This window comes from Mustela erminea, chromosome 16 (assembly GCF_009829155.1).
Source record: "Mustela erminea isolate mMusErm1 chromosome 16, mMusErm1.Pri, whole genome shotgun sequence".
NCBI classification, from domain to species: Eukaryota; Metazoa; Chordata; class Mammalia; order Carnivora; family Mustelidae; genus Mustela; species Mustela erminea.
Window position 1 is genome coordinate 985,475 of NC_045629.1, and position 25,162 is coordinate 1,010,636.

Here is a 25,162-nt window from a genome sequence, read left to right on the forward strand (position 1 = left end):
TCCGCATGGGGATCCCAGCTCCATGGGGAGTCTGCTTCTCTCTCTGACCTTCTCCTCGTTCATGCTCTCTCTCACTGTCTCTCTCTCAAAATAAATAAATAAAATCTTAAAAAAAAAAATACAATTCTATTTGTGACTTAAAACCTTTTCAAACTCAATTTCAATGTTTTTGGATATTTAAAATATTTTTATTTACATAACAAATGCCACTTGTTACATAACAAATTAGAAACTTTCTCATCATTTTGAAAACATCCTACCTGAATCCCCATTTGTGGCTTCCCTGGCTTCTTTCCTAATATCAATGTATTTTTTCTTTCTTTCCATAGGAACCTATTAGGCAAAACAAACACAAAACTTAAAACTTTTTAGAATCATGATCACACACTTTCAATTTTAGTAGCAATTTGGCAAAAAATAAATTAATCTTTAAACAAGACTTTTATCAAATTTCAAATCACCAAAAAATAGTCATAAACAAAGACAGGTGAGTACCCTTAAGAAATGCTTTTCCCACAGAGAACCTCACTGAGGCATCTGCCTCCCCTCTGTGTTCTGGGACCCAGTGCGGGCTAAGCTCTGACAGCCACATGCCCAGATTACCAATAGTCTGTACTTGATCTATAAGCCTCAGTTTCCTCACCTATACAGTTATGGTATATCATAGACCTTACAGTGCTATTGTAAAGTTCAGAAGTAACATATAGCAAGTGAGCGCATATTTTTGTTGTTGTTCTTTGAACATATACCTTGAAAAAAGTTCCTAGTCTTGTTCCCAAAGGGCAAAAGGCAGGAAGCAATCATTTACATGAACTCATGAACCACTCAGACATAGTGAGGTCAGCAGCCATGCATACTAACATGAGTGACAGCTCCTGACCTAGACCATGGTGTACAAGCTCTGGCACTTGTACCTACAAACTCCCACCAATCTCTGAGGCTGGCATGTCAAACTTAGCTTGACTAAAATCAAGCTTGTCACATTTACCACAGCAAGTTTTCCAATTATTCCCATGATTTCTAATCACAGCACCCCATTATCCTGCCAAATCACCCAAGCAGGGCCACAGCATCATAATTCTGTATCTGGATGGGTCTCAATTTCACTGACCAGAGGAATTTATTCAGCAAACAACTTCTGGGATATGTCATAACAGCTCCTTTTATTGCCATTTTCTATCTTTTACTAAGAAAAGGAAAAATCAAGTTATGACCTTTTATTTTACAATTGCCTGAGATTGGACCTCAGGTTAAACTACATTAAACTGCCAGATTTTATAGTTCAAAGCAGACTTAGATATTGAGATTAACATGTTCAACATATATATATATATATTTTTTTTTTCTGTAAGTACTTGGTAAGCTTTTTAAACTCAGGAACACCATTGAAAATTTTCACTCACCTCAACTTCTATAGGAAATGTATAGCAGCGCTTCAGGTCAATCAGATTTTCCAAAATAAGCAAGTTCTGTAAATCCAAAGAGTCATATAAAAATATCTGAATAGTGGAGAGCCTTACTGCTATGCTACTTATATACACACCCACACACTCAGAACTACAAGAACTACATCTTTAATATTATAAGAATGTGCAAATTATTATATAATTTTAATTTATATAATCTAACATGAAATCCTACAGCAACAGTGAAAATTTCAGAAGTCTACCTTTTCAGGTTTTTCACTAAAGAGAAAACCTTGGTAAAATTTTAATTCAGTGAAGACACAGCAGATAACAGAAATGGCACAGTTGTACGCAGCACAGTGGTAAAGTCTTCTCCTCTCCAGCAACTGATTCTCACCCGCCATGTTCTCTGTAAATGCATCATAGCACAATCTGCAGAGTAGATCCAGGTTAAAAATTAATTCATATAACAGGGAAATCATTGCTCAAGCCCCAAAATGCCAGACAATAGTATCTCAATTCAGTTCAGCCTTTTCTGAATAGTATAGTACCATGTTTGTGTATAGTATAGTACCAGGTACTAGAAAGACAAGCAAGTCATTGAACCTATGCCCATCACAAGGCAAAGGTAGTGTCCAGGGATTTCACCACACTGTGGTAAGCATAGCAACAGCAACCAGCACAATAAGAGGTGGAAGCAAGGAGGATGGACAGTAACCCAGGTGAAGGGGCCAACATAGGTTTTCAGAGAAAATACTGGAACTGTATTTTGAATTCTAAGTTAGTCAAAGGGAAAACATATATGAGGATTATGAACAGAGAGAAGAGTGTCACTTACAGTAAGTGTGTTTGGAAGATAAGGTGGGTGGCTGGCAATGAGCAAAAGGTGGAGAGGGGTGCGTTCCTAGAACTTGCCTGCCATGCTAAGGAGCTCAGACTTCATTCTGCAGGATGGGGTCTCCAAACAGTGCCCAGGTGACCAACTACTTTTGAAAACAGTTCTGTCAGAACATAGCCATGCCCATTCATTTACATATTGTTTATGTCTGCTTTCCCAGGACAGTGTTGTAGTTGCAAGAGACCATACAGACTGCAAAGCTGAAAACAGTTACTAGCAGGCAGGCCCTTTAAAGAAAAATTTTGCTGGTCCCTGATACTGAAGATGAAGTTCTTTTGAAGTGTTTTAGGTAGGAGAATGAAACTATCAGGCTCATACTGCAGAGGACTATCATACTGGCAGCAGTATGGAAAAACTGAGAGCGACAAGCCCAGGAGCGGGAGAATAACTATGAAGGAGATTCACTTCAGTGGTTCACCAAAGAACACCAGCCACTACACTGAATGAAGGAAGGAGGATGAAAGAAGGGTCCCAGGGTTGGGAAGGCTGAGGAGATAAAACCCACCAGATTCGGTGACTGACAGGGTGTGCAAGGAGACTTGAGAGATGAAGAAGAAAAGTAAAACAGGACTCTCATTAGTGCAAATGAATGGATGGTGATGTCATTCCCAGAAGAGATAAAGTAAGAATTAGGATAAGAGGAAAGTAAGGATAAGCTTGTTTGGGATGCGCAAAATGAGACATGGCAATGTCTGTGTTCAATATTCACTGAGAGGGAACTTCATTAGAAGGCCAGTTTTAGAGAAAATGTATTTGATTACTTTGTATTTTATAGAATACCTGTTTGAACATACTGCCGTTCCTTTCATTTCAAATTGCAGTCAGGAAAAATAAAATACCTTCATATTGTAAATTATACCATTAAAAATGTATTAAGCTATTAAGGAGGGTAAAATGGTGGGAAAAAAAACCAGTAAGACAGAAAAAAGTTTCACTCCTTACAAAAGATGAGTTTAGGTTAAAACATGCTACCCAATAACCTGCTACATTAAAGTCTACGTTAGTAGTTTGTACTAGAAAAAAAGCAAGAACTATAAAAAAACAAGAACTATAAAAACCCATTGTTTTAAATAAAGATTTTATTTCTTTATTCGAGAGACAGAGATCACAAGTAGGCAGAGAAGCAGGCAGAGAGAGAGGAGGAAGCAGGCTCCCCACTTAGCAGAGAGCCCAATTCGGGGCTCGATCCCAGGACCCTGGGATCATGACCTGAGCCAAAGGCAGAGGCTTCAACCCACTGAGCCACCCAGGTGCCCCTAAAAACCCATTTTTAAACAAACTTAACCATTTATTCACATTATATACAAGCATAAAAATATATGCATCAAAAAATAAATCAAATACAATGAATCAAATATAAATAAAATAACAAAGTTAACTAAAATCTTACTTAATAAGTGTCTTTGTAAGTTCATTTCCTTCTGTAACACATGAGCCGTAGAAAACTTGGTTAATTTTAGATTCTTTTGAGTGAACATCATCTTTTGAAAGACGAGAATACATGACTTCTAGCATTTTATAATAGCCCATCTTCTTAGTGATTTGAGTATCAAAGATAGATTCATTTAGCTAAGGAAAGGTAAAGATGATTATTTTTGGTCCTATCAAACATGAAAAATAGTTTATTGAATTTATTAAATATTCAATTAAATATATTTAATACTCAATGCTCTTTACATAGATACTAATTTTAACACAAATATTGAATCACTTCAAGAGGAGACCACCCAAAGTCAGGAACATAGGTTCAAATATTTATGTGTTATATTAAGTGTGGCAGGAAGTATTGCACAATGTCCAAATAGTAAACTCAGGACATGAGTATAGGGCTTTTGCACAAAATCTTATCAAAGATAAGAAAATAGCAGGTGAAACTTCAATGCATTAAAAAAACAAAATTTTGGAATCTTGGAACACTGAAAAAACAACAACAACACAATTTTCAACTATTTATAGTATTTTCTAAAGATATCCACATCCTAATCCCTAGAACCTGTGAATGCAATCTCATTTACCTTTGTAAATCTAGACTTCAACACATCAATGGTATCCACCATAATTTTGCTAAAGAATTCTCTCAAAAAAAGGACTTTGCAAATGTGATTAAGGATCTTGAGATAGGGAGATAATTCTAGATTGTTCCTGTGGGCTGTAAATAAAACCACATGTAATCTTGTAAAAGGAAAGAGAGAGGGAAAAGGCAATGTGATGACAGAATTAGAGGCCAGAATGATGCAGTCACATACTGAGAATGCCAGTAGCCATCAGAAGCTGGAGGGTGGTAAGCAGTGGACTCAGGGCCACTGGGGTAAGCACTGCCATAACAACACCATAAATTCAGCTCAGTGAAACTAATTTTGGACTTCTGGGCTCCAAAACTGGGAAAGAATAAATTTCTGTTGTTCTAAGTCACCAAGCTTATGATAATTTGTTACTTAAGATTAAGGAAACAAATACACATTCTGGTATCAAGAGTTGATCTGCTCTAACAAATGGATGATAGGTAGAGGCTAAAAGAAATTTGCCATGCATGACAGAAAAAGCCAACTGCCAGTAGAGATTGCTGGAGAAATACCAACACTGAAGGCATTGCTGGTAAGGGCTCAGAAGGAAATGAAAAGCACAGCAGAAAAAGCTAAAACTGTCTTACAGAACTTCTCAATCATAGATACATTTTTGGTAGAAACTGGATATTAAAGTAGTTTCTGGTGAGGTCTCAAAAGGAAATAAATAACACATTTTTGGAAACTGGAGTAAAGAGGATCCTTGCTATACAGTGGCAGAAAACTTAGCTGAATAATGTTCTATAGTTACAAACACAGCAGAAATTGTAAGCCATGCATTTATACATTTAGCTGAGAAAATTTCCAAGTTAATTTGTTGAAGGTGTTTGCCTGCTTTCTTCTTTGCTGCTTATAATACAGTGTGAGGTGTAAGAGATAAATGGAATTAAGAACTGCTAAGGAAAAAGAACCAAAATGTGATGATTTGAGAAATTCTCAGTTTACCCAGATGGTAAAAGATGCTAATATTAGAGCGGATTCACTGTTAGAAAAGTGGGTCTGGAGAGAAGAACAAGGGTGTACGGCTGGACAATCTTGAGCTAGTGCTGAAGAAATTAAGCATGGGATTCATGGATGCCCTCAACCATTTCAGCAGAACCAGGAACAGAGACGCAATTATCCACCAAAGATTGGTGGAGGACTCTCTTGTCTAATAGAGAAAACCTCCAAGACACACAAAGGAGAGCTATCTTTTTTTTGAAAACATCATATCAGAAGAAATACCACCAGCTTGGACTGAATGGGATAAAGACAAAAAGAAATGAGGGGGGAAAAAAAAGGGCTCTTGTACTCTTTGAATTCTACAGGTAAGAAACAGACTGATAAAACTACTCAGCTGCAAATATATACTACTCTTCAAGAAAAAAGCAGAATGACTACAAGAATGAAGGCTTTGATCCAGAGGGGAGAACATAAAGCCACAAAGCATTATTCCTGGGTCTCAAAACCTAACAGAATTTGCCTCCCTGGACCTTGAAAGTGTTATGGAACACTAACTTCTTTCTTACTTCACTTTCTCCTTTTTGGAACAGGAATGAATATAACAGTCACCCCACCTGTCAAACCACTGTCTTCTGGAAACAAATTATTTGTTTTCTAGTTTCATGTTTCCACAGATGGAAAGAACTTTGCCCCAAGATGGATCACACCCAGAATCCCACCCACATCTGATTCATTACGATTTAAATGGTGAAAGTTAGGATTCAGAGTTGATGATATGCAGATACAACTTTGGACTTAAAAGTTGATGAGGTAAGGTAATACATTTAGACTTTGGGGGATGTTGAGATGGGATAAATGTATTTTGCAAGTGGGAACATTCGGTGCAGGCAGACTATATTCAAATGAATAATATCTCCTTACAAATACCCACATTCTAATCACAAGAACCATGACTGTTACCTCATATGATAAATAGGATTCTACAGATAAAATCAAGTAAACGATCCTGAGATGGGTGGATTACCCAAGTGGGTCCTAAATGCAATTATATATTTATAAAAGTGATTAGACACAAGGCAATGTGACCACAGAAGCAAAAAGAAGTGTGATCAGGCCACAAGCCAAGAAATGCTGGTAGCCACCAAAAGCTGGAAGAGGCAAAGAATAGATTTGCCCCTAGAGCCTTTTGAGCCTCGCAACACCTTGATTTAAACCCAAGGATACTAATTTCTGGCCTGCAGAACTATGAGAGAATAAATTTCTGATGCTCTAAGCTATACTGGTGGTAGTTTATTATAGAGGAAACTAATGCAGATCCCTTGTAACTACAGATTGTTATCAAACTGTTGAGGTAATGCTCGTTGAGCAATAAAGATCCTCTGAGTGAACACACTGCAATTTTTAAGGACACTGTTCAAGAAGATCTGTCAATTCTTACTAATATTAAACTTAATAATAGATGTACTATACCTTTGTAAATCTCGACCTCAACACATCAATGGCATCCACCACAATTTTGCTAAAGAATTCTCTCAAAGCATTCAGGCTACAATGCCACAACAGGGTGAGGAGACAGCGATCTACAAATGCTTGGCGAGTAACATTTGAAAGCAGGTCATCCCTCTTGAACATTCTGTATACCCTTTCCAAAAGGGCTAATTGTGTGACACATGAACTCCTAAGAAAGAAAGAAAATTATATGAACATCCCTGCTTTGAACTAATATTTTACAAGTGTCTACCCACATAACAAAACAACCACCAATGAATTTAAATCTAAAATATAAATGCAACGTGGGGGGTTAAGGGGATAGGAGAAGAATCAATGAAACAAGAAGGGATTGGGAGGGAGACAAACCATCAAAGACTCTTAATCTCACAAAACAAACTGAAGGTTGCTGGGGGAGTGGGGGTTGGGAGAAGGGGGATGGGGTTATGGACATTGGGGAAGGTATGTGCTATGGTGAGTTCTGTGAGGTATGTAAACCTGGCAATTCACAGACCTGTACCCCGGGATAAAAATATATTATATGTTTATAAAAAATCAATAAATAATGAAAAAAAAGTATTATATATAAAAACCATGAAATACAAGCAGCATTTGTACATGAACCATATTATTGTACTCATCCCCAGAAATCTTCATGCCAAACTTAAGCATTAAGAAGAACTGTTTTCATTTACTTTCAAATCTGATTTTTTTTAAGAAAACATCTGTAAGGCTTTGGGAGAGTCTCAGGCCTGAAGACAATCACAGTTTCAGAATTTGAAACTCAGGAGGTATAATTTAAAAATTCTAGTGGGTATTAAGGAGGGTACGTATTGCATGGAGCACTGGGTGTTGCACATAAACAATGAATCTTGGAACAATGCATCAAAAACTAATGATTAACAAACTGTAGTTTAAAAAAAGAAAAAAGAAAAATGCTAGTCTCTTCTTAGTAATAAATTGCAATCCCCATTTCCTATACAGAGATATATTCATCTGGCCCTTTATATTCTCATCTGGAATATAAGATATTTGAACAATCTCTGTAAGATTTTTGTCTATAAACCAAGAATACAGAATTAGTTTCCTCACCTACAAAAATACGAGGTTAAGACTAAATGATCATTAAAATCCTGATACCGAGTATTCAAACACGAACCGGGGCAAAAATGTTTGATTTAGAAGTAATTCAATCAGGCTCAGGACACTACTAGATGCTACATGGGCTTCTGTAATATTTATTTGGGCACTATCTTAGATTTAAATCCTTTTGAGGAGCTTCCTGATAATGAGCACAGCAGAGATGCATAGACCTAAAACTCTTCTAGAATAAGCTAAAAGGAGGAAGAAAAGAAAAAAATTCAAATCTGATTACAAAAATGGGTCAGCAGAGACCCCTGGGTGGCTCACTTGGTTAAGTATCTGCCTTCAGCTCAGGTCATGATTCCCTGCTCAGTGTGGGGCCTACTTCTCCCCTGCTTTGCTCTACCCCACTCTGACAAATAAATAAATAAATAAATAAATAAATAAAACCTTAAAAAAAAAAAAAAGTCCAGCAGATAGTTTATTGAACATGAATGCAAGTGAGCTTGAAACAGATGAATATATGCTCTATTTCTTTCGTAATGAGAGAATTATAAATTATAGCAACACTGAGAAATTCTCTCTCACCTATAAAATTGGAAAAAATCCAAATGTTTGACAATATACTCTATTGGCAAGACTGTGATGAAATACACACCCATATGCCGGAAAATGCAAATAATTATAGCCCCCAAAGAAGGGATGCTGTGAAAGCTGGCAAAATAACACATGCATTTACCTTTAAATTATGTTCAGGAATCCACTCTAAAGATACACTGGCCAAAAAAAAAAAAAAAAGACATATACATAGGGCTATTCACTGTGTTATTATTATTATTATTTTTTTAAAGATTTTATTTATTTATTTGACAGACAGAGATCACAAGTAGGCAGAGAGGCAGGCAGAGAGAGAGAGGTGGAAGCAGGCTCCCCACGGAGCAGAGAGCCCGATGTGGGGCTCGATCCCAGGACCCCAGGATCATGACCTGAGCCGAAGGCAGAGGCTTTAACCCACTGAGCCACCCAGGCGCCCCCACTGTGTTATTATTTTTAACAAAAGATTGAACCCAAAAGTCTATCAGTATGGGGCTGCTTCAAAATACTATGCTAATTCTGTACAACAAATAATTACCCAGTTATTTTAAATAAAAAATGATTGAGGAAGATCTTTATGCATTGACAGGGAGTGATCTGTAGAAGATATGATGTGGAAAAAAAGGGGGGTGAAGAGGAGTAAGAGAGGGGACATGGACAAAAGCAAGACTCTCAAATGCAGCTCATTACACAATTATGGCTTCCAAATCATGTAAATATTTTAAAAACATAAAAAAATTTCTAAAATCTGAATATTAACTAAAATAAGCATACCTAACTAATTGGCTTAATAACCACATATTGAAAAATATTTTACCAAGTGATTTCAGAACATAAACTTTCACTGTTTATCCTAGAGTATATTCTAGGTAAGTTACAATTAAAATGACCACAATTTTAAACTGCACACATACAAAAAAGCCCTGCTGGAATTTTGAGAGGGACTGTATTAAATTTACATATCAACTTAATGCCACGTTAACAATATTGAATCTTCAAAGTCATGAACATAGAATGTCTCTCCATTTATTTAAATCTTTAATTTTTTTATATTGTTCAGCAATGGGTTGTAATCTTTAGTGTACAAGTCTTACACTTCTTTTGTTAAATTTATTCTTAAGTACTTTGTTCTTTTTGGTGCTATTATGAGTGTAATTCCTAATTATAGTTTTGAATGTTTTCTGCTCATATATAGAAAAACAATTGATTTTTTAACATTGATCCTAGAGCCTACAAATTTTATAAAATTGTTTATTAGTTCTAATAGCTTTCTGCAGATCTTTAGGATTTTCTATCTCATGCCATGTGTGAATAAAGACAGTTTGGGGGCACCTGGGTGGCTCAGTCAGTTGAACTTCTCATTCTTGATTCGGCTAGGTAATGGTCTCAGGATCATGGGATTGAGCCCCAACTCAGGATCATGGGATTGAGCCCCAACTGTCTGCACACAGCTTGGAGTCTACTTGGGCTTCTCTCCCTCTTCCTCTATACCATACCACTCCAACCACATGTACATATGCTATCCAAAAAAAAAAAAAAAAAAAAAAAAAAAAGAGAAGGAAAAGAAAAAGAGTTTGCTCCTTTTTTTCCAATTTGGTTGCCTTTTATTTCTTTCTCTTGCCTGACTGCACTGGCTAGAACCTCCGGTATCACACTGAATTGAAAAGGGCAGATGCTCTTGCCTTGTTCCCAGACTTAGGAGGAAAGCACTCAGTCTTCTACTATTAAATATTTTGTTGGCTGTTGGTTTTTCATGGATGACCTTTTGTCCTTTTTATCACGGATATTGGATCTTGTCGAAAATTTATCTGTACCTACTGAAATGATAATGTGGTTTCATCCTTTAGTCTTTTAATATAGTATATAATATTATTTGATTCTTAGATGCTCAACTAATTTTGCATTCCTAGGGCAAATCCCAATTGGTTATAGTGTAGAATATATATAAGTTGCTGCATTTGGTGTTTTAACATATTTTTGAAAAATTTTGGAACACCTGGGTGGCTCAGTTGGTTAAATGGCTGCTTCGGCTCAGGTCATGATCCCAGGGTCCTGGGATCAAGTCCCACATTGGGACCCTTGCTCAGTGGGGAGCCTACTTCTCTCTCTGTTTTTTTTTTTTTAAGATTTTATTTATTTATTTGACAGAGAGAAATCACAAGTAGATGGAGAGGCAGGCAGAGAGAGAGAGAGAGGGAAGCAGGCTCCCTGCTGAGCAGAGAGCCCGATGTGGGACTCGATCCCAGGACCCCGAGATCATGACCTGAGCCGAAGGCAGCGGCTTAACCCACTGAGCCACCCAGGCGCCCTCTCTCTCTGTTTTTGTCTGCCACTCTGCCTGCTTATGTGCACATGCTCTCTCTGACAAATAAATAAAATATTAAAAAAAAAATTCTATATTCCTGAAGGATATTGGTCTATAGGTTTCTTGCAATGTTTCTGTCTGGCTTTGTTATCTGTATGAGACTAGCGTCAAAGGAGAAGTTGGGAAGTATTCATTTCCTTCTCCCCTATTTTCCACTTCATGAAGTGTCTGCCTTATTTCTTCTTTAAATATTTGATGAAAATTTGCCAGGGAAGCTATCTGGATATGGGCTTTCCCATGTAAGAAGATTTTTAAATGAACATTTCTATTTATTTACTTATTAAAGGTATACTCAGGGCACCTGGGTGGCTCAGTTGTTAAGCGTCTGCCTTTGGGTCGGGTCATGATCCCAGCGCCCTGAGATCAAGCCCTGCATTTGGCTCCCTGCTCAGCGGAAGCCTGCTTCTCCCTCTCCTGCTCCCTCTGCTTGTGTTCCCTCTCTCGCTTTCTCTGTCAAATAAATTTTAAAAAAAAAATTAAAAAAAAAAACAAACAAAAAACCCCCGTATACTCAGATTTTCTATTTCTTCTTGAGTCAGTTTTGGTAATTTGTGACTTTTTAGGAATCTGTCCACTTTAGTTAAGTTGCTGAATTTGTTGACATGATGTCATTCTAATATTTTCCCATTATCTTTTTAATTTCTGAGAGGTCAGAAGTAATGTTCCCTCTTTTATTCCTAATTTTCATGAACTGTACCTTCTCTTTTAGTCCTAGTTTGTCCAGCTAACAGTCTATCAATTTCGTCTGCCTTTTCAAAGAACCAGTTTTGGTTTCATTGATTTTTCTCCACCATTTTTCTAATTTCGATTTCATTACTTTTCACTCCAATCTTTATTATTCCCTTCCTCCTGTGTGCTTTCAGTTTAGTTTTCTTCTTCTTGGTTTTAAGGCACAGGCTTATATTTATTGATTGAGGATATTCCCTTTTTTTCTCATATAGGTATTAAAAGATACAAATTCCTAAGTAAGCACTGCTTTAGCTGCATCTCATACATTTGGATATACTTTATTCCGATCAAAATGCTACATGATTTCCCTTTTAATTTCTTCTCTGACCTAAGGGCTACTTAGAAATATATTAAGTAGTTGGTTATTTAGAAATGTTTTTGAATTCCTCAAGTTTTCTTCTGTTATTGATTCCTAATTTAACTTCATTGTGGTTGGAGAATATACTTTGTAAGATTTCAATCATTTTAAATTTAAATTTAAGACTTGTTTTATGGCTTCTATATGTGCTCAAAGAGAATGTGTATTGCCCTGTTGTGTAGGACGTTCTATAGTTGTTGGTTAATTATGATTTTTTAAAGATGTCAATAAAAATGTACTGCTGATTCATGCTATCATGAATGAACCTCCAAACCTTGCTGAAAAAAGAAGGCAGACATAAGAGATCCCATGTTGTATGATTCCATTTATATGACATGTTCAGAAAAAGCAAATTTATAAAGACTGAAAGTAGATTGGTGATTGCCTGGGGCTGGGAATGGGAATGGGAGTTAACATAGGATCTTACTGAGAGGATGAAATTACTCTATGGTGATGATTGTACTATTTGGTAAAGTTATGAAAAATTATTAAATTTCATGCTTAAAATAGGTGAATTTTATGATATGTTAAGTAAGATAAATTAACATGGATATTTACATATCAATATAAAACTCAGTGGTCACATTAAGTATCCATGACATTAAGCCCTTACTTTAAAAATTAAAAAATAATAAAAGTTAGTAATTAATAAATTAGTAATACCTGGTGTCTCAGTCAGCTAATGTCCAACTCTTGATTTCAGCTCAGGTTATGATCTCAAGGTGGTGAGACTGAGTGCTATGTTGGGTTCCAGGCTCAGCATCAAGTTTGCTCAAGATTCTCTCTCTCTTTCCCTCTCCCTCTGCTCTTCCCCCCACTCATGTTCTCCTTCTTTCTCTCTAATAAATAAATTTTAAAAATCTTTAAAAATAAAAAAATAAATCTTTTAAAATAAAAAAAATAATAATAAATTAATAATAAAATTTGTTCCCTTTTTTCCACTGTAATGTCCTAAAATACTAAAACTATATTTGGGTAACTGAACAGCTCCAGTGATAAAGGCAAGTTCATTACAATAGAATTCTAGCTCCTAAATGTCAAAGATATAAAAGGATTTTTAATTTTCAAAAATACTTTTTTAAAGATTTTATTTATTTGAGAGAGACAGAGACAGAGACCGAGGACATGAGTTGGGGGAGGGGCAGAGGGAGTGAGAGAGGCAGACTCCCTGCTGAGCAGGGAACTGATGCAGGGCTTGATCCCAGGACCCCAAGATCATGACCCAAAGGCAGACACTTAACCGACTGAGCCACCCAGGCGCCCCTAAAAAAGGGATTTTTTAAATGACCATTGGCAACTCCTGATAAAATCAATGACTTGCAGCAACAATGATAAGTGGATGCTAGAACATTAGCAAAAGGCTGTGTCATACATGGCTAATCATGAAAATTAGATTACTAGACATTATGTACTCCCAAATGCCATGAACATGAAATATAAAGCATCCACTACTAAGTAATCTTGCCAAAGATTACTTAAACCTGAATCTAACCAAACTTTTAGGCTTAACTTTCCACTTACAGGAAACTGGGGCTGGAGGAGCAAGTTAAACAAAAAGAACAGGAAAAAAAATCAGGTAAACTGAGGATGTAACACATTATGCAGTCCAAGTGTTCAGGTTTCTTTAACAACAAAAGAATAGTTAGGGGATGGGGGACTGTTCTAGATGAAGACAGACTTAAGAGATACAATAGTGAAATGCCATTTAAGAACCTCGTTTGGGCCAGAATTAAAAGACTCCAACAGTCTGAAGCACTTACGATTACAAATGCTTCAGACATCTGAAAATGAAATTACTGATAATTTTGCTCCACTGATAACTCGTACTATAATAACCAAAGAAAAACACTGTATTTTTAGATATACATACAGCAGTAATTAGAGGTGAGCATCAGGGAAACACAAATCAAAACCATGATGATACCACCTCACACCTGTCAGAACGGTTAAAATTAACAACACAAGAAAGAGCAGGCACAGGTGAGGATATGAAGAAAGGGGAACCCTTCAGCACTATTTGTCGAAATGCAACCTGGTACAGCCATTCTGGAATACAGTATCAAGGTTCCTCCAAAAAGTGAAAAATATAACTACCCTACAATCCAGCAACTGCACTATTAGGTATTTAATCAAAGGATAAAAAATATAGATTCAAAGAAGTACATACATGCTGATGTTTATAGCAGCATTAACAACAACAGTCAAACTATGGAGAGAGCCCAAATGTCCATCAACAGACGAATGGATAAAGAAGATGGGGTATATATATATATATACAATGGAATATTAATTGGCCATTTAAAGAAAAAAGAAATCTTGTCATTTGCAATGATGTGGATGGAGTGAGAGTGTATTATGCTAAGTGAAATAAGTCAGTCAAAGAAAGACAAATACCATATGAACTCACTAATACATGGAATTTAAGAAAGAAAGCAGATGAACCAGGGTGCCTGGGTGGCTCAGCCAGTTAAGCATCCAACTCCTGATTTCGGCTCAGATCATGATCTCTGGGTTGTGAGACTGAGCCTGTGTGGGGTTCTGTACTGGACATGGGACCTATTTAAGATTCTCCTCATGTCTGCCTGTGCCCCTCTCCCACACCTCCCCTCTTCCCCCTACACCCCACAAGACAGATCACATATGGGAAGACAAAAAAGAAAAAAAAGAGAGAGGGAAACACATCATAAGAGACAACAGAGAGCAAACAGGGATGACTGGATGGCTCAGTCACTTAAGCTGCTGCCTTTGGCCCAGGTCATGATCAAGGGTTCTGGAATCGAGTCTCACACTGAGCTCCTTGCTCAGATCAGCCTGCTTATCTCTCTGCCTCTGCCTGCTTGTGCTCGCTCCCTCTCTCTAACAAATAAATAAATAAATAAAATCTTAAAAAAAAAAACAAAAAAACAATAGAGAGCAAACTGAGGGTTGATGGAGAATGTGGGGGATGGGCTTGATGGGTGATGGTTATTAAAGAGGGTACTTGTGATGAGCACTGGGTGTTGTATGTAAGTCATGAATCACTGAATTCTACTGCAGAAACCATTACTGCATTGCATGCTAATGAACTAAAATTAACAAATAAAAAGAAGTAATTAGCAGTAAAATGACATGGCATCAGGGATCTGCTTTATTACAGTAACTACAGCTCAAAAGAAATGAGGCTAAAACCGAGTTGATGAGGCTGGAAAATCCTCATGCATGTTTGACCTGGATATTCAGTTTCAGTCTTACCCTAGCTTTGAGTATGTTTGAAACTTTCACAAGTTTTCTCCATTAAGAAAAACAAAATAAAATTGAGTCGTGAGAATTGACGACATTTGGCACTCAACTTTTTGGAAAAGAGAAGATAATTTCCCACAGAAATAGAAAATATACGGTGTCTTGGGTCCCAGACTAGAATAGAATGACTTACTTTCTGGCAATCTCTTTGAAAGTAGATTGAAATAATTCTTCCATAACATGTTGCTGTTCCCGACAAAGAATTTCTGTCATCAACTGCAACAATACAGGACTTTGAGATAATTCCAATGCATCTAGAAACTACAAAAAAATAATAATTTTCATGGGTCTTTATCTTTGTTTTGTTCTTAAAAGTACTAATAACAAAATAGAAAATTAAAACTATTTTTCACAGAGAAGTAACAAATGCTAACACTTTTGCAATCTCTGCAGCTACAATGAATGCCTGGCATATAATAATGTTTGCTAAATATTTGAGTTTTGATTCTTTTAAGGTTTTGCAAATGTTTTGCCTTCTTACAGCAGTCAGGATCTTCTGAAAGATCTGATTCCAGGTTCTGTAATTCCATGACGATGCGCTTTCACTGAGGTCTTTGTCCTCACCATTCCAGGTACTCTAGGGGCTTTTTTATTTTGGACACGTCTTTTCCACACCATCTTCGTTGCACAGCCGCTGTTCTAGGCTGTTCATCTAAAGTTCTCTACTCTCCCATTTTCCATCTCACTGTCTGTCTGTTCTACCTTCTAGGAAATATCCTCAATTTTACCTTCTGTTTTGTGAATTTTTTAAAAATTTTGCTTTTATATATTTAATTTCCAAAAGAAGTTATTTGTTCTACTTCATGGACACAATACGTCCTCTCATCTCTGAAGCTACTGTTACAGTTTCTTTAATATTCTCATCTCCCATCTCCCTTCATTGACTCAGTTACCTCTGAGTTCCTTTTTCATGTTGATTTACTTATTTTTAGATTGGAAGCTTCCTTCAAATGTTCAGTGACTGTACTTATGTTTACTTTAGCACATTTACATTAAGAGAAAGTACCGAAGATCTATGTAGAATCTTTGTGGATGCTATAACCATCAGGTAACAGACTGCTTAGGAACAGGATACTTAGATGGCACCTGCATGATGGTGTCACCCCATCAATGACCTGCTGATTGCAGGAATGCACCATTCAAGAAAGGTGACTGGCAAGCTAGAGGGAGCATGTACCCTGAGCACTGAGAGTGGAACCACCAAGCTCTTTCCCCTGAAACTACACGCAGAATCTCAGCATCAAGGTGTCATAGCTTTGAACTGTTGTCTGTGAGCATCTTGTTTTATCTCAATCATCCTGTGCACCTGTTAGCAAGATGTGTCCTTTGGTATCAAAAGGGCCTAACAGAAGACATTTTTTGGGTCTGGGAATGCTCAAAAAATTCCTGCACAAATTAATGGTAATTGCTTCTTTGCTTTATACCATTTTGGCTTTAAATGTTCTCACAGAAATGTTCCACTTTTTGGATAGCAGGGAAAACCTGTATGTAGTTGTTATAAATAACAACAATCTAGTATTGTAGAGAAGAAACAATCTATCACCTTGTTTAAGCCACTGATATTTTAGATACCTTCGTCTGTATATTAAATAATATAGGTGATAATCACTAGGTATTTCTCAAATAACCACTACTTTATTCTATTTCTTAGCTCTTTTTGGCATTAATTTTCAAAATTTATATATTATTCATAGAATATTTTACAAGATTTTTCTGTATAAAAGATTTTAATTTAAAATGGGAGCAAATGAATTCCAAAGGATTTAGATACGCATCTGCCTCCACAGCTACCCAGCTTTCAAAATGAATTGAACTGAATTCTTAAAGTCACAATATATCTCTGAATCTGTATATTTCACTTACTTCTTTTCATCAAGAAATGTAACAGAAAAACAATCTTTTAATTTCACTTGGTACACTAAAAACTAACCTTTTTCATGCAGTCTACATAATTATTGTACCGCAGAGTTCCCGGGGGAAATTCTTCAGACTTCATAGGGAAATTAGAAACAATAAGGTTTTCAAGAACATGCTTAAGGTCCTCAAGACTGTCTCCAGTAAGACTGGTGAAGAATGGAAGAAGAATTACAGCCTGACCCTGTGGGAGCAATGCAGACATATGAAATTGTACTAGTCAGGGCTTACGTATCCTACAGAATAAATAAAATTACTGCTTTCTTAAAGCTTTTCAAATAAAGCAATGTGTAAACTCAATGAATGACTTTAGAATACCTTCTAGATTACACTGAAAACCAATCTGAACACAATACTCTATCTTGGCTTCTACTCTAGAGGCCAGTGGGCCAACTCAGGGCTATACATGTGTAATTAAATAAGACACTGTATGATGATGCTGTGTGATTTCTTCTACAAATATAGACTCTAATAGAGATACACTGGGTAAGTTTGGTGTGGAAAGAGCATACTGAATAAACTATGGGATAATTTATAAATATTTCTCACAGAACTAATTCATAACTTTATAACGAGCTAAAAGAACTAGGAGATATTTCCTATCTCCCTTGCATGGCAAAAATTTCCCTGGCTCCCTCATACAGAGGAATGAGAAATGTGATTAACCACAAAACAGAAAATTCCAAAGAAATATCCTTATGGTCTACTAAAAAGACATCTTTCATTAAGGCCACATTTTATTAGAGCATAAAATCTAACTATTATAGGACTTTAAAATTATAATATTAAGTTCTTGACTCTAGAAGTTACCAAGGTATTAAAAATTAACAAGATGTTTATTAATAGAAAAATGATGGAGTACTGGTTTAAATTCTGTCATTCACTAATACATCAATTCTCAAAAAAGCCAATTTGAACTACACATGTGAAAAAACAAATATTAATTCTTCTAAGTATGGGAAACTCATTGTGATTATATTTATCATTTGGAGAGACAAAAAAGAATGCATAGATCAAATAACATGATGCCAGAGGTCTCCTTAAAGGGTAGGAGTGGCTGCATAGTTGAAAAAGACATGCCCACAGACAGATGGCTATTGAGGCTGAGTGACAGGTACACAGGAGTTTTTCTCTACTTTTGAATATATTTGAAATTTTCCATAATAAAAAACAAAACATCACAAACATGTAAAATTATAAAATGGGAAAATAATGGAGAATGTAATATGAAAAAAAATCTTGTGCATCACTTACCTTTAAATGTAAACCCAACTTTGAATCAGCAAGTAGACTAGAATATGTTGTAAAGACTTCAGGGAATGCACTGTGATTTGTATTAAAGGATACAGATGAATCAATCTAAAGGAGGGGAAATAAAACATGATACATTTCTATATTATCCCTTTAATTTCCATTAACAAATTTTCCAAGTTTTTTAATTTCAGAAATAATCTACAAATTTGTTCTTCGGCTTCAACAGTATTTTAACAATTCTTGTTCTGAAATATTTTAAGTCTATCTGGTAAGACAATGCATGTAAAGACACTAACAAGGTAAATTAAAGTACAGGAAGGGATAATGAGTATAATTGATAATAATGGGAAAAGTATAAAATGTAAGATAATCACAGGAAATGTCCCCTGAAAATATTTTTTACTTATCAAACCAATGAACTTCTTAAGAAATCTCCATCATATTTTTAAAGATAAAACTTACAGAGTCCAAAACAACTTCTTTTTTAAGGTTTCCCAAGATACCTGCAAAATTTTGGCCAGTAAGGTCAGCACTGCTGTTTTACTTTCAGGAGTAGAATCTTTGGCCCACCAGGAGTCCCACTTCTTCCAGTTGTGCAAAATTGTACTTGCAAGTTTCTGTCCTTGGTATTTCTGGCTGGCTCGATCCCTAAAGCTCTGATCTAACATACCATTCAAAACGGTGCTCACCTGAAATAAATAAGTGTGTGGTACTTGAAGAAAAATTCTCAATAGTAAGACTGGTAGATACAGTAACAAAATCTACTTTCAGATCAAAGTTATTCTTGGAAAATAAAGATGCTATTTCTGTAATAGCTATTTATTTCATAACTCCTCAAATTTGAGAAGAACAACTTATTACGTAAATTTTCCCACAAAAGCACAAGGTGTGGTCTCCTCTATGAAATCATGTTCATCCTATTGCTTCTTTCTTAGTTGGGAGCATTCTCGATGAGAGAAAGAATTAACTCTCCTCTGTAACATATGCACAGAAGCATACACACATGCTTGAACACACATATTTCCTGTCCCACCACCTTTCCAATAGTTGACATCCTAATTTTGGTTAGATTAATATTCAATATTCTTATCATTATGACAATGCAATCACTTTACACAACATTCTGATCTCCCTGAAATATTAACTTGCCTGCTTTCTTTGTTGTTTTCAATGTGCTTATCATTATTTGCCATCACACACTCCTTATTTAATTAATGAAATCGCCTCAAGACATCTAAACCCATCAGGAAATCTATCAGCTCCACTTCAGTGGCAACATAGCTCCCACTCTAGAATGTCTTTGATCTCTGCCCTCTGGGTGTCACTTCAGCACCCTCCAGGAGACTGGTCCCCTTCTCTATGTTTGAGCCAACTTCCCAGATCCAACATCTTCCTCTTTCTTGGCTGACTGATGAGAGTGCACAGGAGATAAGATTCCTTTAGATCTGGCACAACTGAAACACCTGCATTCATCTCTCACCCATGACTGATAGTCGGGCCAGATTCAGAACTCCCGGTTGGAATCTTCTTCGCTGAAATGTGAAGGAATTTGGTGTATAGTCTTCTAGTGTCCACTCTACAGTTCCAAAGACAAATGGCATCTGATTTCTTGATCCTTACATGTAATCACGTTGTCTCTTGCAGAAACTTTTTAGAATCTTTTCTCATGGTGAAGCCCCTGTGTTATGAATTTTCAAGAAATTTGTTCCACGTGAGGCTGCTTTCATACACTGTGCTGGATATTCAGTGTCTCTTTTCCATCTGGAAGCTCCAGGCCTTCATTTCTGGGACATTGTTTTGAGGGTCTGTCTTTCCCCTGGGAAAGAGGTCCTGGTGATGGAACCTATCAATGGATCCCAAGTTTCATCATGTTTTCTCTACTACTTTCTGTTTTGCCTTTTTACTTTATTCTCTGTGAGAGCTCCTAAATTTTATCTTCCAAAACCATTTCATTTTCAATTTCTGATGCTTATGCTTAATTCCCAAATGTTCCTTTCTTTTAGTGTTCTTTTCAGTAGCAATTCTTATTTTGCCTACAAGCTGTTTTCTCTCATCTCTCTGAGGATCTTTTCTCTTTACATTTCCATCTCATTGAATAGTCTCTGTGTCAAATGGCTTTTTACCTGCCTAACCCTTTTAGAATCCATTTCTTGATGCCTGGTGCTCCCTGGCTATTGGCACATACCAAGAAACTGACTATAAGTACCATGCAGTGGCCAAGGCTCACTGGCAATATGCATCAGTTTAGGTTGGTGGGGCAATGATGACACTTAATCTTTATTTTCTCTTAGACTTGTCAAAATATTCCTATATCCTGCCTGAGGGTATATACCTAACCAACCATATTCTGGGAGCCAAACTGTGGGAAGAGAGCTAAGAGCCTCAAAGTTCAGAATTCAGGGAGGTTTTCACTTAACTTCCTTGTTTCAAAAAGGTATTCCCACACCAAAGATAAACAGAAGATCATAAAGACCATTATGAACAATTATTCATCAACAAATTGGACAACCTAGGACAAAATGGATAAATTCCTAGAAACATGCAACTTACCAGGATTGAATCTCAAAGAAATAATCTGAACAGACCAATTAATAATAAGGAGGTTGAACCAGTAATCAAAAACCTCTCAACAAACAGAAGTCCAGGACCCGATGGCTTCACTGGTGAATCCTACTAAACATTTAAGGAAGAACTAAGACCAATACTCAAATTCTTCTAAAAAAACTAGAAGACAAGTGGATACTTCCATACTCATTCCATGAGGCCAGCATTACCCTGATACCAAAACCAGACAAAGAAACTACAAGAAAAGAAAATTACAGGAAAATATCCCTGATGAACATAGATGCAAAACTCCTCAACAAATATCAGCAAATCAAATTCAACAATATGCTAAAAGGATCATATACCATGATCAAGTGGGGTTTTTTGTAGGGATGCCAGGATGGTTCAACATCTGCAAATCAATTAGCATGATATACCACATTAACAAAATAAATGATAAAAATCATAAGGTCATCTTAATAGATGTAGAAAAAACATCTGATAAAATTCAACAATCACTCATGATAAAAACTTAACAAATCGGGTGCATAGGCAACATACTTCTACATAATAAAAGCCACATATGACAAAAGCACAGCTGACATCATACTTGATAGTGAGAAACGGAGAGCTTTTTCCTTACAATCAGGAACAAGAAAAGGATGTCTAGTCTTAGCACTTTTATTCACCATTGTACTGGAAATCCTAGTCACAGCAATCAGAGAAGAAAAAAAAGGCATAAAAAAACAGAAGGGAAGAAGTAACACTGTCCATCTGCAGAAGGCACAATATTAAATATAGGAAACCCTGAAGACCACCAAAAAAAACTATTAAAACTAACCAATAAATTCAATAAAGCTGCAGGACACAAAATCAATTCATAAAAATCTGCTGCATTTCTATATACTAATAACCAACTATCAGAAAGTGAAATTAAGAAAATAATCCCATTTATAATTGCACCAAAAAGAATAAAACACCTAGGAATAAATTTAACCAAGGAGATTAAAAACCTCTATGATGAAAACTAGAAGATGCTGATGAAAAAAATTGAGGATACAAATAAATGGAAGGGTATTCTGAGCTCAAGGAATAGAATTATTAATATTGCTAACAAGTTAGTATTATCCAAAGCAGTCTACAGATTCAATACAATCCCTATCAAAATTCCAATGGCATTTTTCACTGAAACAGAATAAGCAATCCTAAAATTTGTATGGAATCACAAAAGACCCTGAATAACCAAAGCAGTCTTGGAGAGAACAACAAAGCTGGAGGCATTATGCTTCCTGATTTCATGCTATATTATGCCAAGGTAATCAAAACAATGCAGTACTGGGATAAAAACAGACACATAGATCAGCGGAACAGAATGGAGAATACAGAAATAAACACATGCAAAGAGCCAAGAATACACAATGATGAAGAAAAAGAAGCCAAGAATATACAATGGAGAAAAGATAGTCTCTTCAATAAATGGTATTGGGAAAACTGTATAGCTACATGCTAAAGAATGAAACTTAACACCTATTTCAAACCATACACAGAAATCAACTCAAAATCTATTAAAGGCTTGAACTTAAAACCTGAAGCCATAAAATTCCTTAAGGATAAGCTACTTGACATTGGTCTTAGCAATGATTTTTTTTTTTTGATTTTACACCAAAAGCAAAGGCAACAGTAGTAATAGATAAGGAGAACTGCATCAAACTAAAAAGCTTCTGTACAGCAAAAGAAATCAATGGCCACGGCCACCAAACTGTGGAAAGAACCAAGATGCCCTTCAACGGACAAATGGATAAGGAAGCTGTGATCCATATACACTATGGAGTATTATGCCTCCATCAGAAAGGATGAATACCCAACTTTTGTAGCAACATGGATGGGACTGAAAGAGATTATGCTGAGTGAAACTAGTCAAGCAGAGAGAGTCAATTATCATATGGTTTCACTTATTTGTGGAGCATAAGAAATAACATGGAGGACTTGGGGAAATGGAGAAGAGAAGGGAGTTGGGGGAAATTGGAGGGGGAGATGAACCCTGAGAGACTATGGACTCTGAAAAATAATCTGAGGGTTTTGAAGGGGCAAGGGGTGGGAGGTTGGCTGAGCCAGGTGGTGGGTAATATGGAGGGCATGTATTGCATGGAGCACTGCGTGTGGTGCATAAACAATGAAATCTGTTTCACTGAAAAGAAATTAAATTAAAAAAAAAAAGAAATCACCAAAAAATGAAAAGGCAAGCTATAAAATGGCAGAAAATATCTATAAATCACGTATTTGATAAGGGGTTAATATTCAAAATATATGAAGGACTCATACAACTCAATAGCAAAAAAAAAAAAAAAAAATCAAACTATCTAATTTAAAAATGGGCAGTAGAACTAAATAGAAATTTTTCCAAAGAAGACAGTCACAAGGTAAATGAAAAGGTGTTCGACATCACTAATCACCAAGAAAATGCAGATCAAAACCATAGTGAGATATTCTCTCATACCTGTAACAACAACCAGCACCAAAAAGACAAAGGATGTGAAGAAAAGGGAACGCTTATGCACTGTTGATGGGAATGCAAGCTGTTGCAACCACTATGAAATACAGTGCGGCAGTCCTCCCAAAAATTAAAATCAGAAGTACTATATGGTTGGCAATTCCATTTCAGGGTATTAATATGAAGAGAAGGAGATCACTATCTAAAAAATATATCTGCACCCCCATGTTCATTGCAACATTATGTATAATAGTCAAAGACATGGAAACAGTGTCCATCAACAGATGAATGAATAAAGAAGATGTGGTTATATACAAATACAATGAAATATTATTTAGCCATTATAAAGAATATTCTGCCAATTGTCACAACACAGATTTGATCCTGACAACATTATGCTAAGTGAAATGGGTCCTACAGAGAAAGATAAATACTGGGTATCATTTATACACAGACTCTAAAAAACCAAACTCATAGAGAACAGACTGGTGGTTGCTAGAGGTAGGAGTTGGGAAGTTGGGCAATATGAATAAAAGTGGTCAAAGGTACAAACTCCTGTTGTAAGATAATTAAGTTCTGGAGATATATAGCACGGTGACTAAAGTTATGTATCATATATCTGAAAAGTGTTGACGTGCTTAAAAGTTCTCATTGCATGGAAAAAATTTTATCTGTACAAGGTGATGAACACTAAACTCACCACAGGAATCATTCTGCATGATTATCAAATTTGATTAAATCAAATCAGCATGTTGTACACCTAAACCTTATAAAATGTTGTATGCCAATTATATCTCCATAAACGTGGAAAAAAGAAAAAGAAGAATACTCATTCATCTGAATGGTTATAAAATAAACAAAATCAGTAGTTTTCTGATATACCACATCCTTGTAAAGAAAATATAAAGTGGGGGAGCCTGGGTGGCTCGGTCATTTAAGTGTCTGACTCTTGATTTCATCTCAGGTCATGATCTCAGGTTCATGAGACTGAGCCCTGTGTCAAGCTCCATGCTCAGCCATGCTGAGCCAGTCTTTCTCTCTTTCTCCAACCCCTTTTGGCTCTTTCCACTTGTTTTCTCTCTCTCTCAAATAAAACTTAAAAAAAAAAAAAGAAAAGAAAGAAAATAGGGGCGCCTGGGTGGCTCAGTGGTTTGGGCTGCTGCTTCGGCTCGGGTCATGATCTCAGGGTCCTGGGATCGAGCCCCGCATCGGGCTCTCTGCTCCGCAGGAAGCCTGCTTCCCTCTCTCTCTCTCTCCCTCTCTGCCTGCCTCTCTGCCTACTTGTGATCTCTGTCTGTCAAATACATAAATAAAATCTTTAAAAATAAATAAATAAATAAATAAATAAACAAAATCAGTAGTTTTCTGATATACCACATCCTTGTAAAAAAAATATAAAGTGGGGGAGCCTGGGTGGCTCGGTCATTTAAGTGTCTGACTCTTGATTTCATCTCAGGTCATGATCTCAGGTTCATGAGACTGAGCCCTGTGTCAAGCTCCATGCTCAGCCATGCTGAGCCAGTCTTTCTCTCTCTCTCCAACCCCTTTTGGCTCTTCCCACTTGTTTTCTCTCTCTCTCAAATAAAACTTAAAAAAAAAAAAAGAAAAGAAAGAAAATAGGGGCACCTGGGTGGCTCAGTGGTTTAAAGCCTGTGCCTTTGCTCAGGTCATGATCCCGGGGTCTTGGGATGGAGCCTCGCATCCGGCTCTCTGCTTGGCGGGAAGCCTGCTTTCCCCCCTGCCTCGCCTGCCTC

At 36.5% G+C, this 25,162-nt stretch overlaps 1 protein-coding gene across 7 annotated transcripts in view; it reads right to left on the reverse strand.

Moving 5' to 3' along the window:
- Window positions 1-25,162, reverse strand: part of PRKDC (protein kinase, DNA-activated, catalytic subunit) — a 243,636-nt gene that overhangs the window by 126,819 nt on the left and 91,655 nt on the right. For all 7 annotated transcript variants that reach the window (XM_032316858.1, XM_032316859.1, XM_032316857.1 and 4 more), the window contains 9 exons: window positions 18,877-19,062; window positions 18,374-18,478; window positions 17,136-17,303; window positions 15,339-15,466; window positions 6,780-6,987; window positions 3,695-3,873; window positions 1,670-1,838; window positions 1,404-1,469; window positions 261-333 (listed from right to left, as the gene is read on the reverse strand). In XM_032316858.1, coding sequence (XP_032172749.1) covers window positions 261-333; window positions 1,404-1,469; window positions 1,670-1,838; window positions 3,695-3,873; window positions 6,780-6,987; window positions 15,339-15,466; window positions 17,136-17,303; window positions 18,374-18,478; window positions 18,877-19,062 — 1,282 coding nt within the window. The remainder of the gene's footprint in view (window positions 1-260; window positions 334-1,403; window positions 1,470-1,669; window positions 1,839-3,694; window positions 3,874-6,779; window positions 6,988-15,338; window positions 15,467-17,135; window positions 17,304-18,373; window positions 18,479-18,876; window positions 19,063-25,162) is intronic.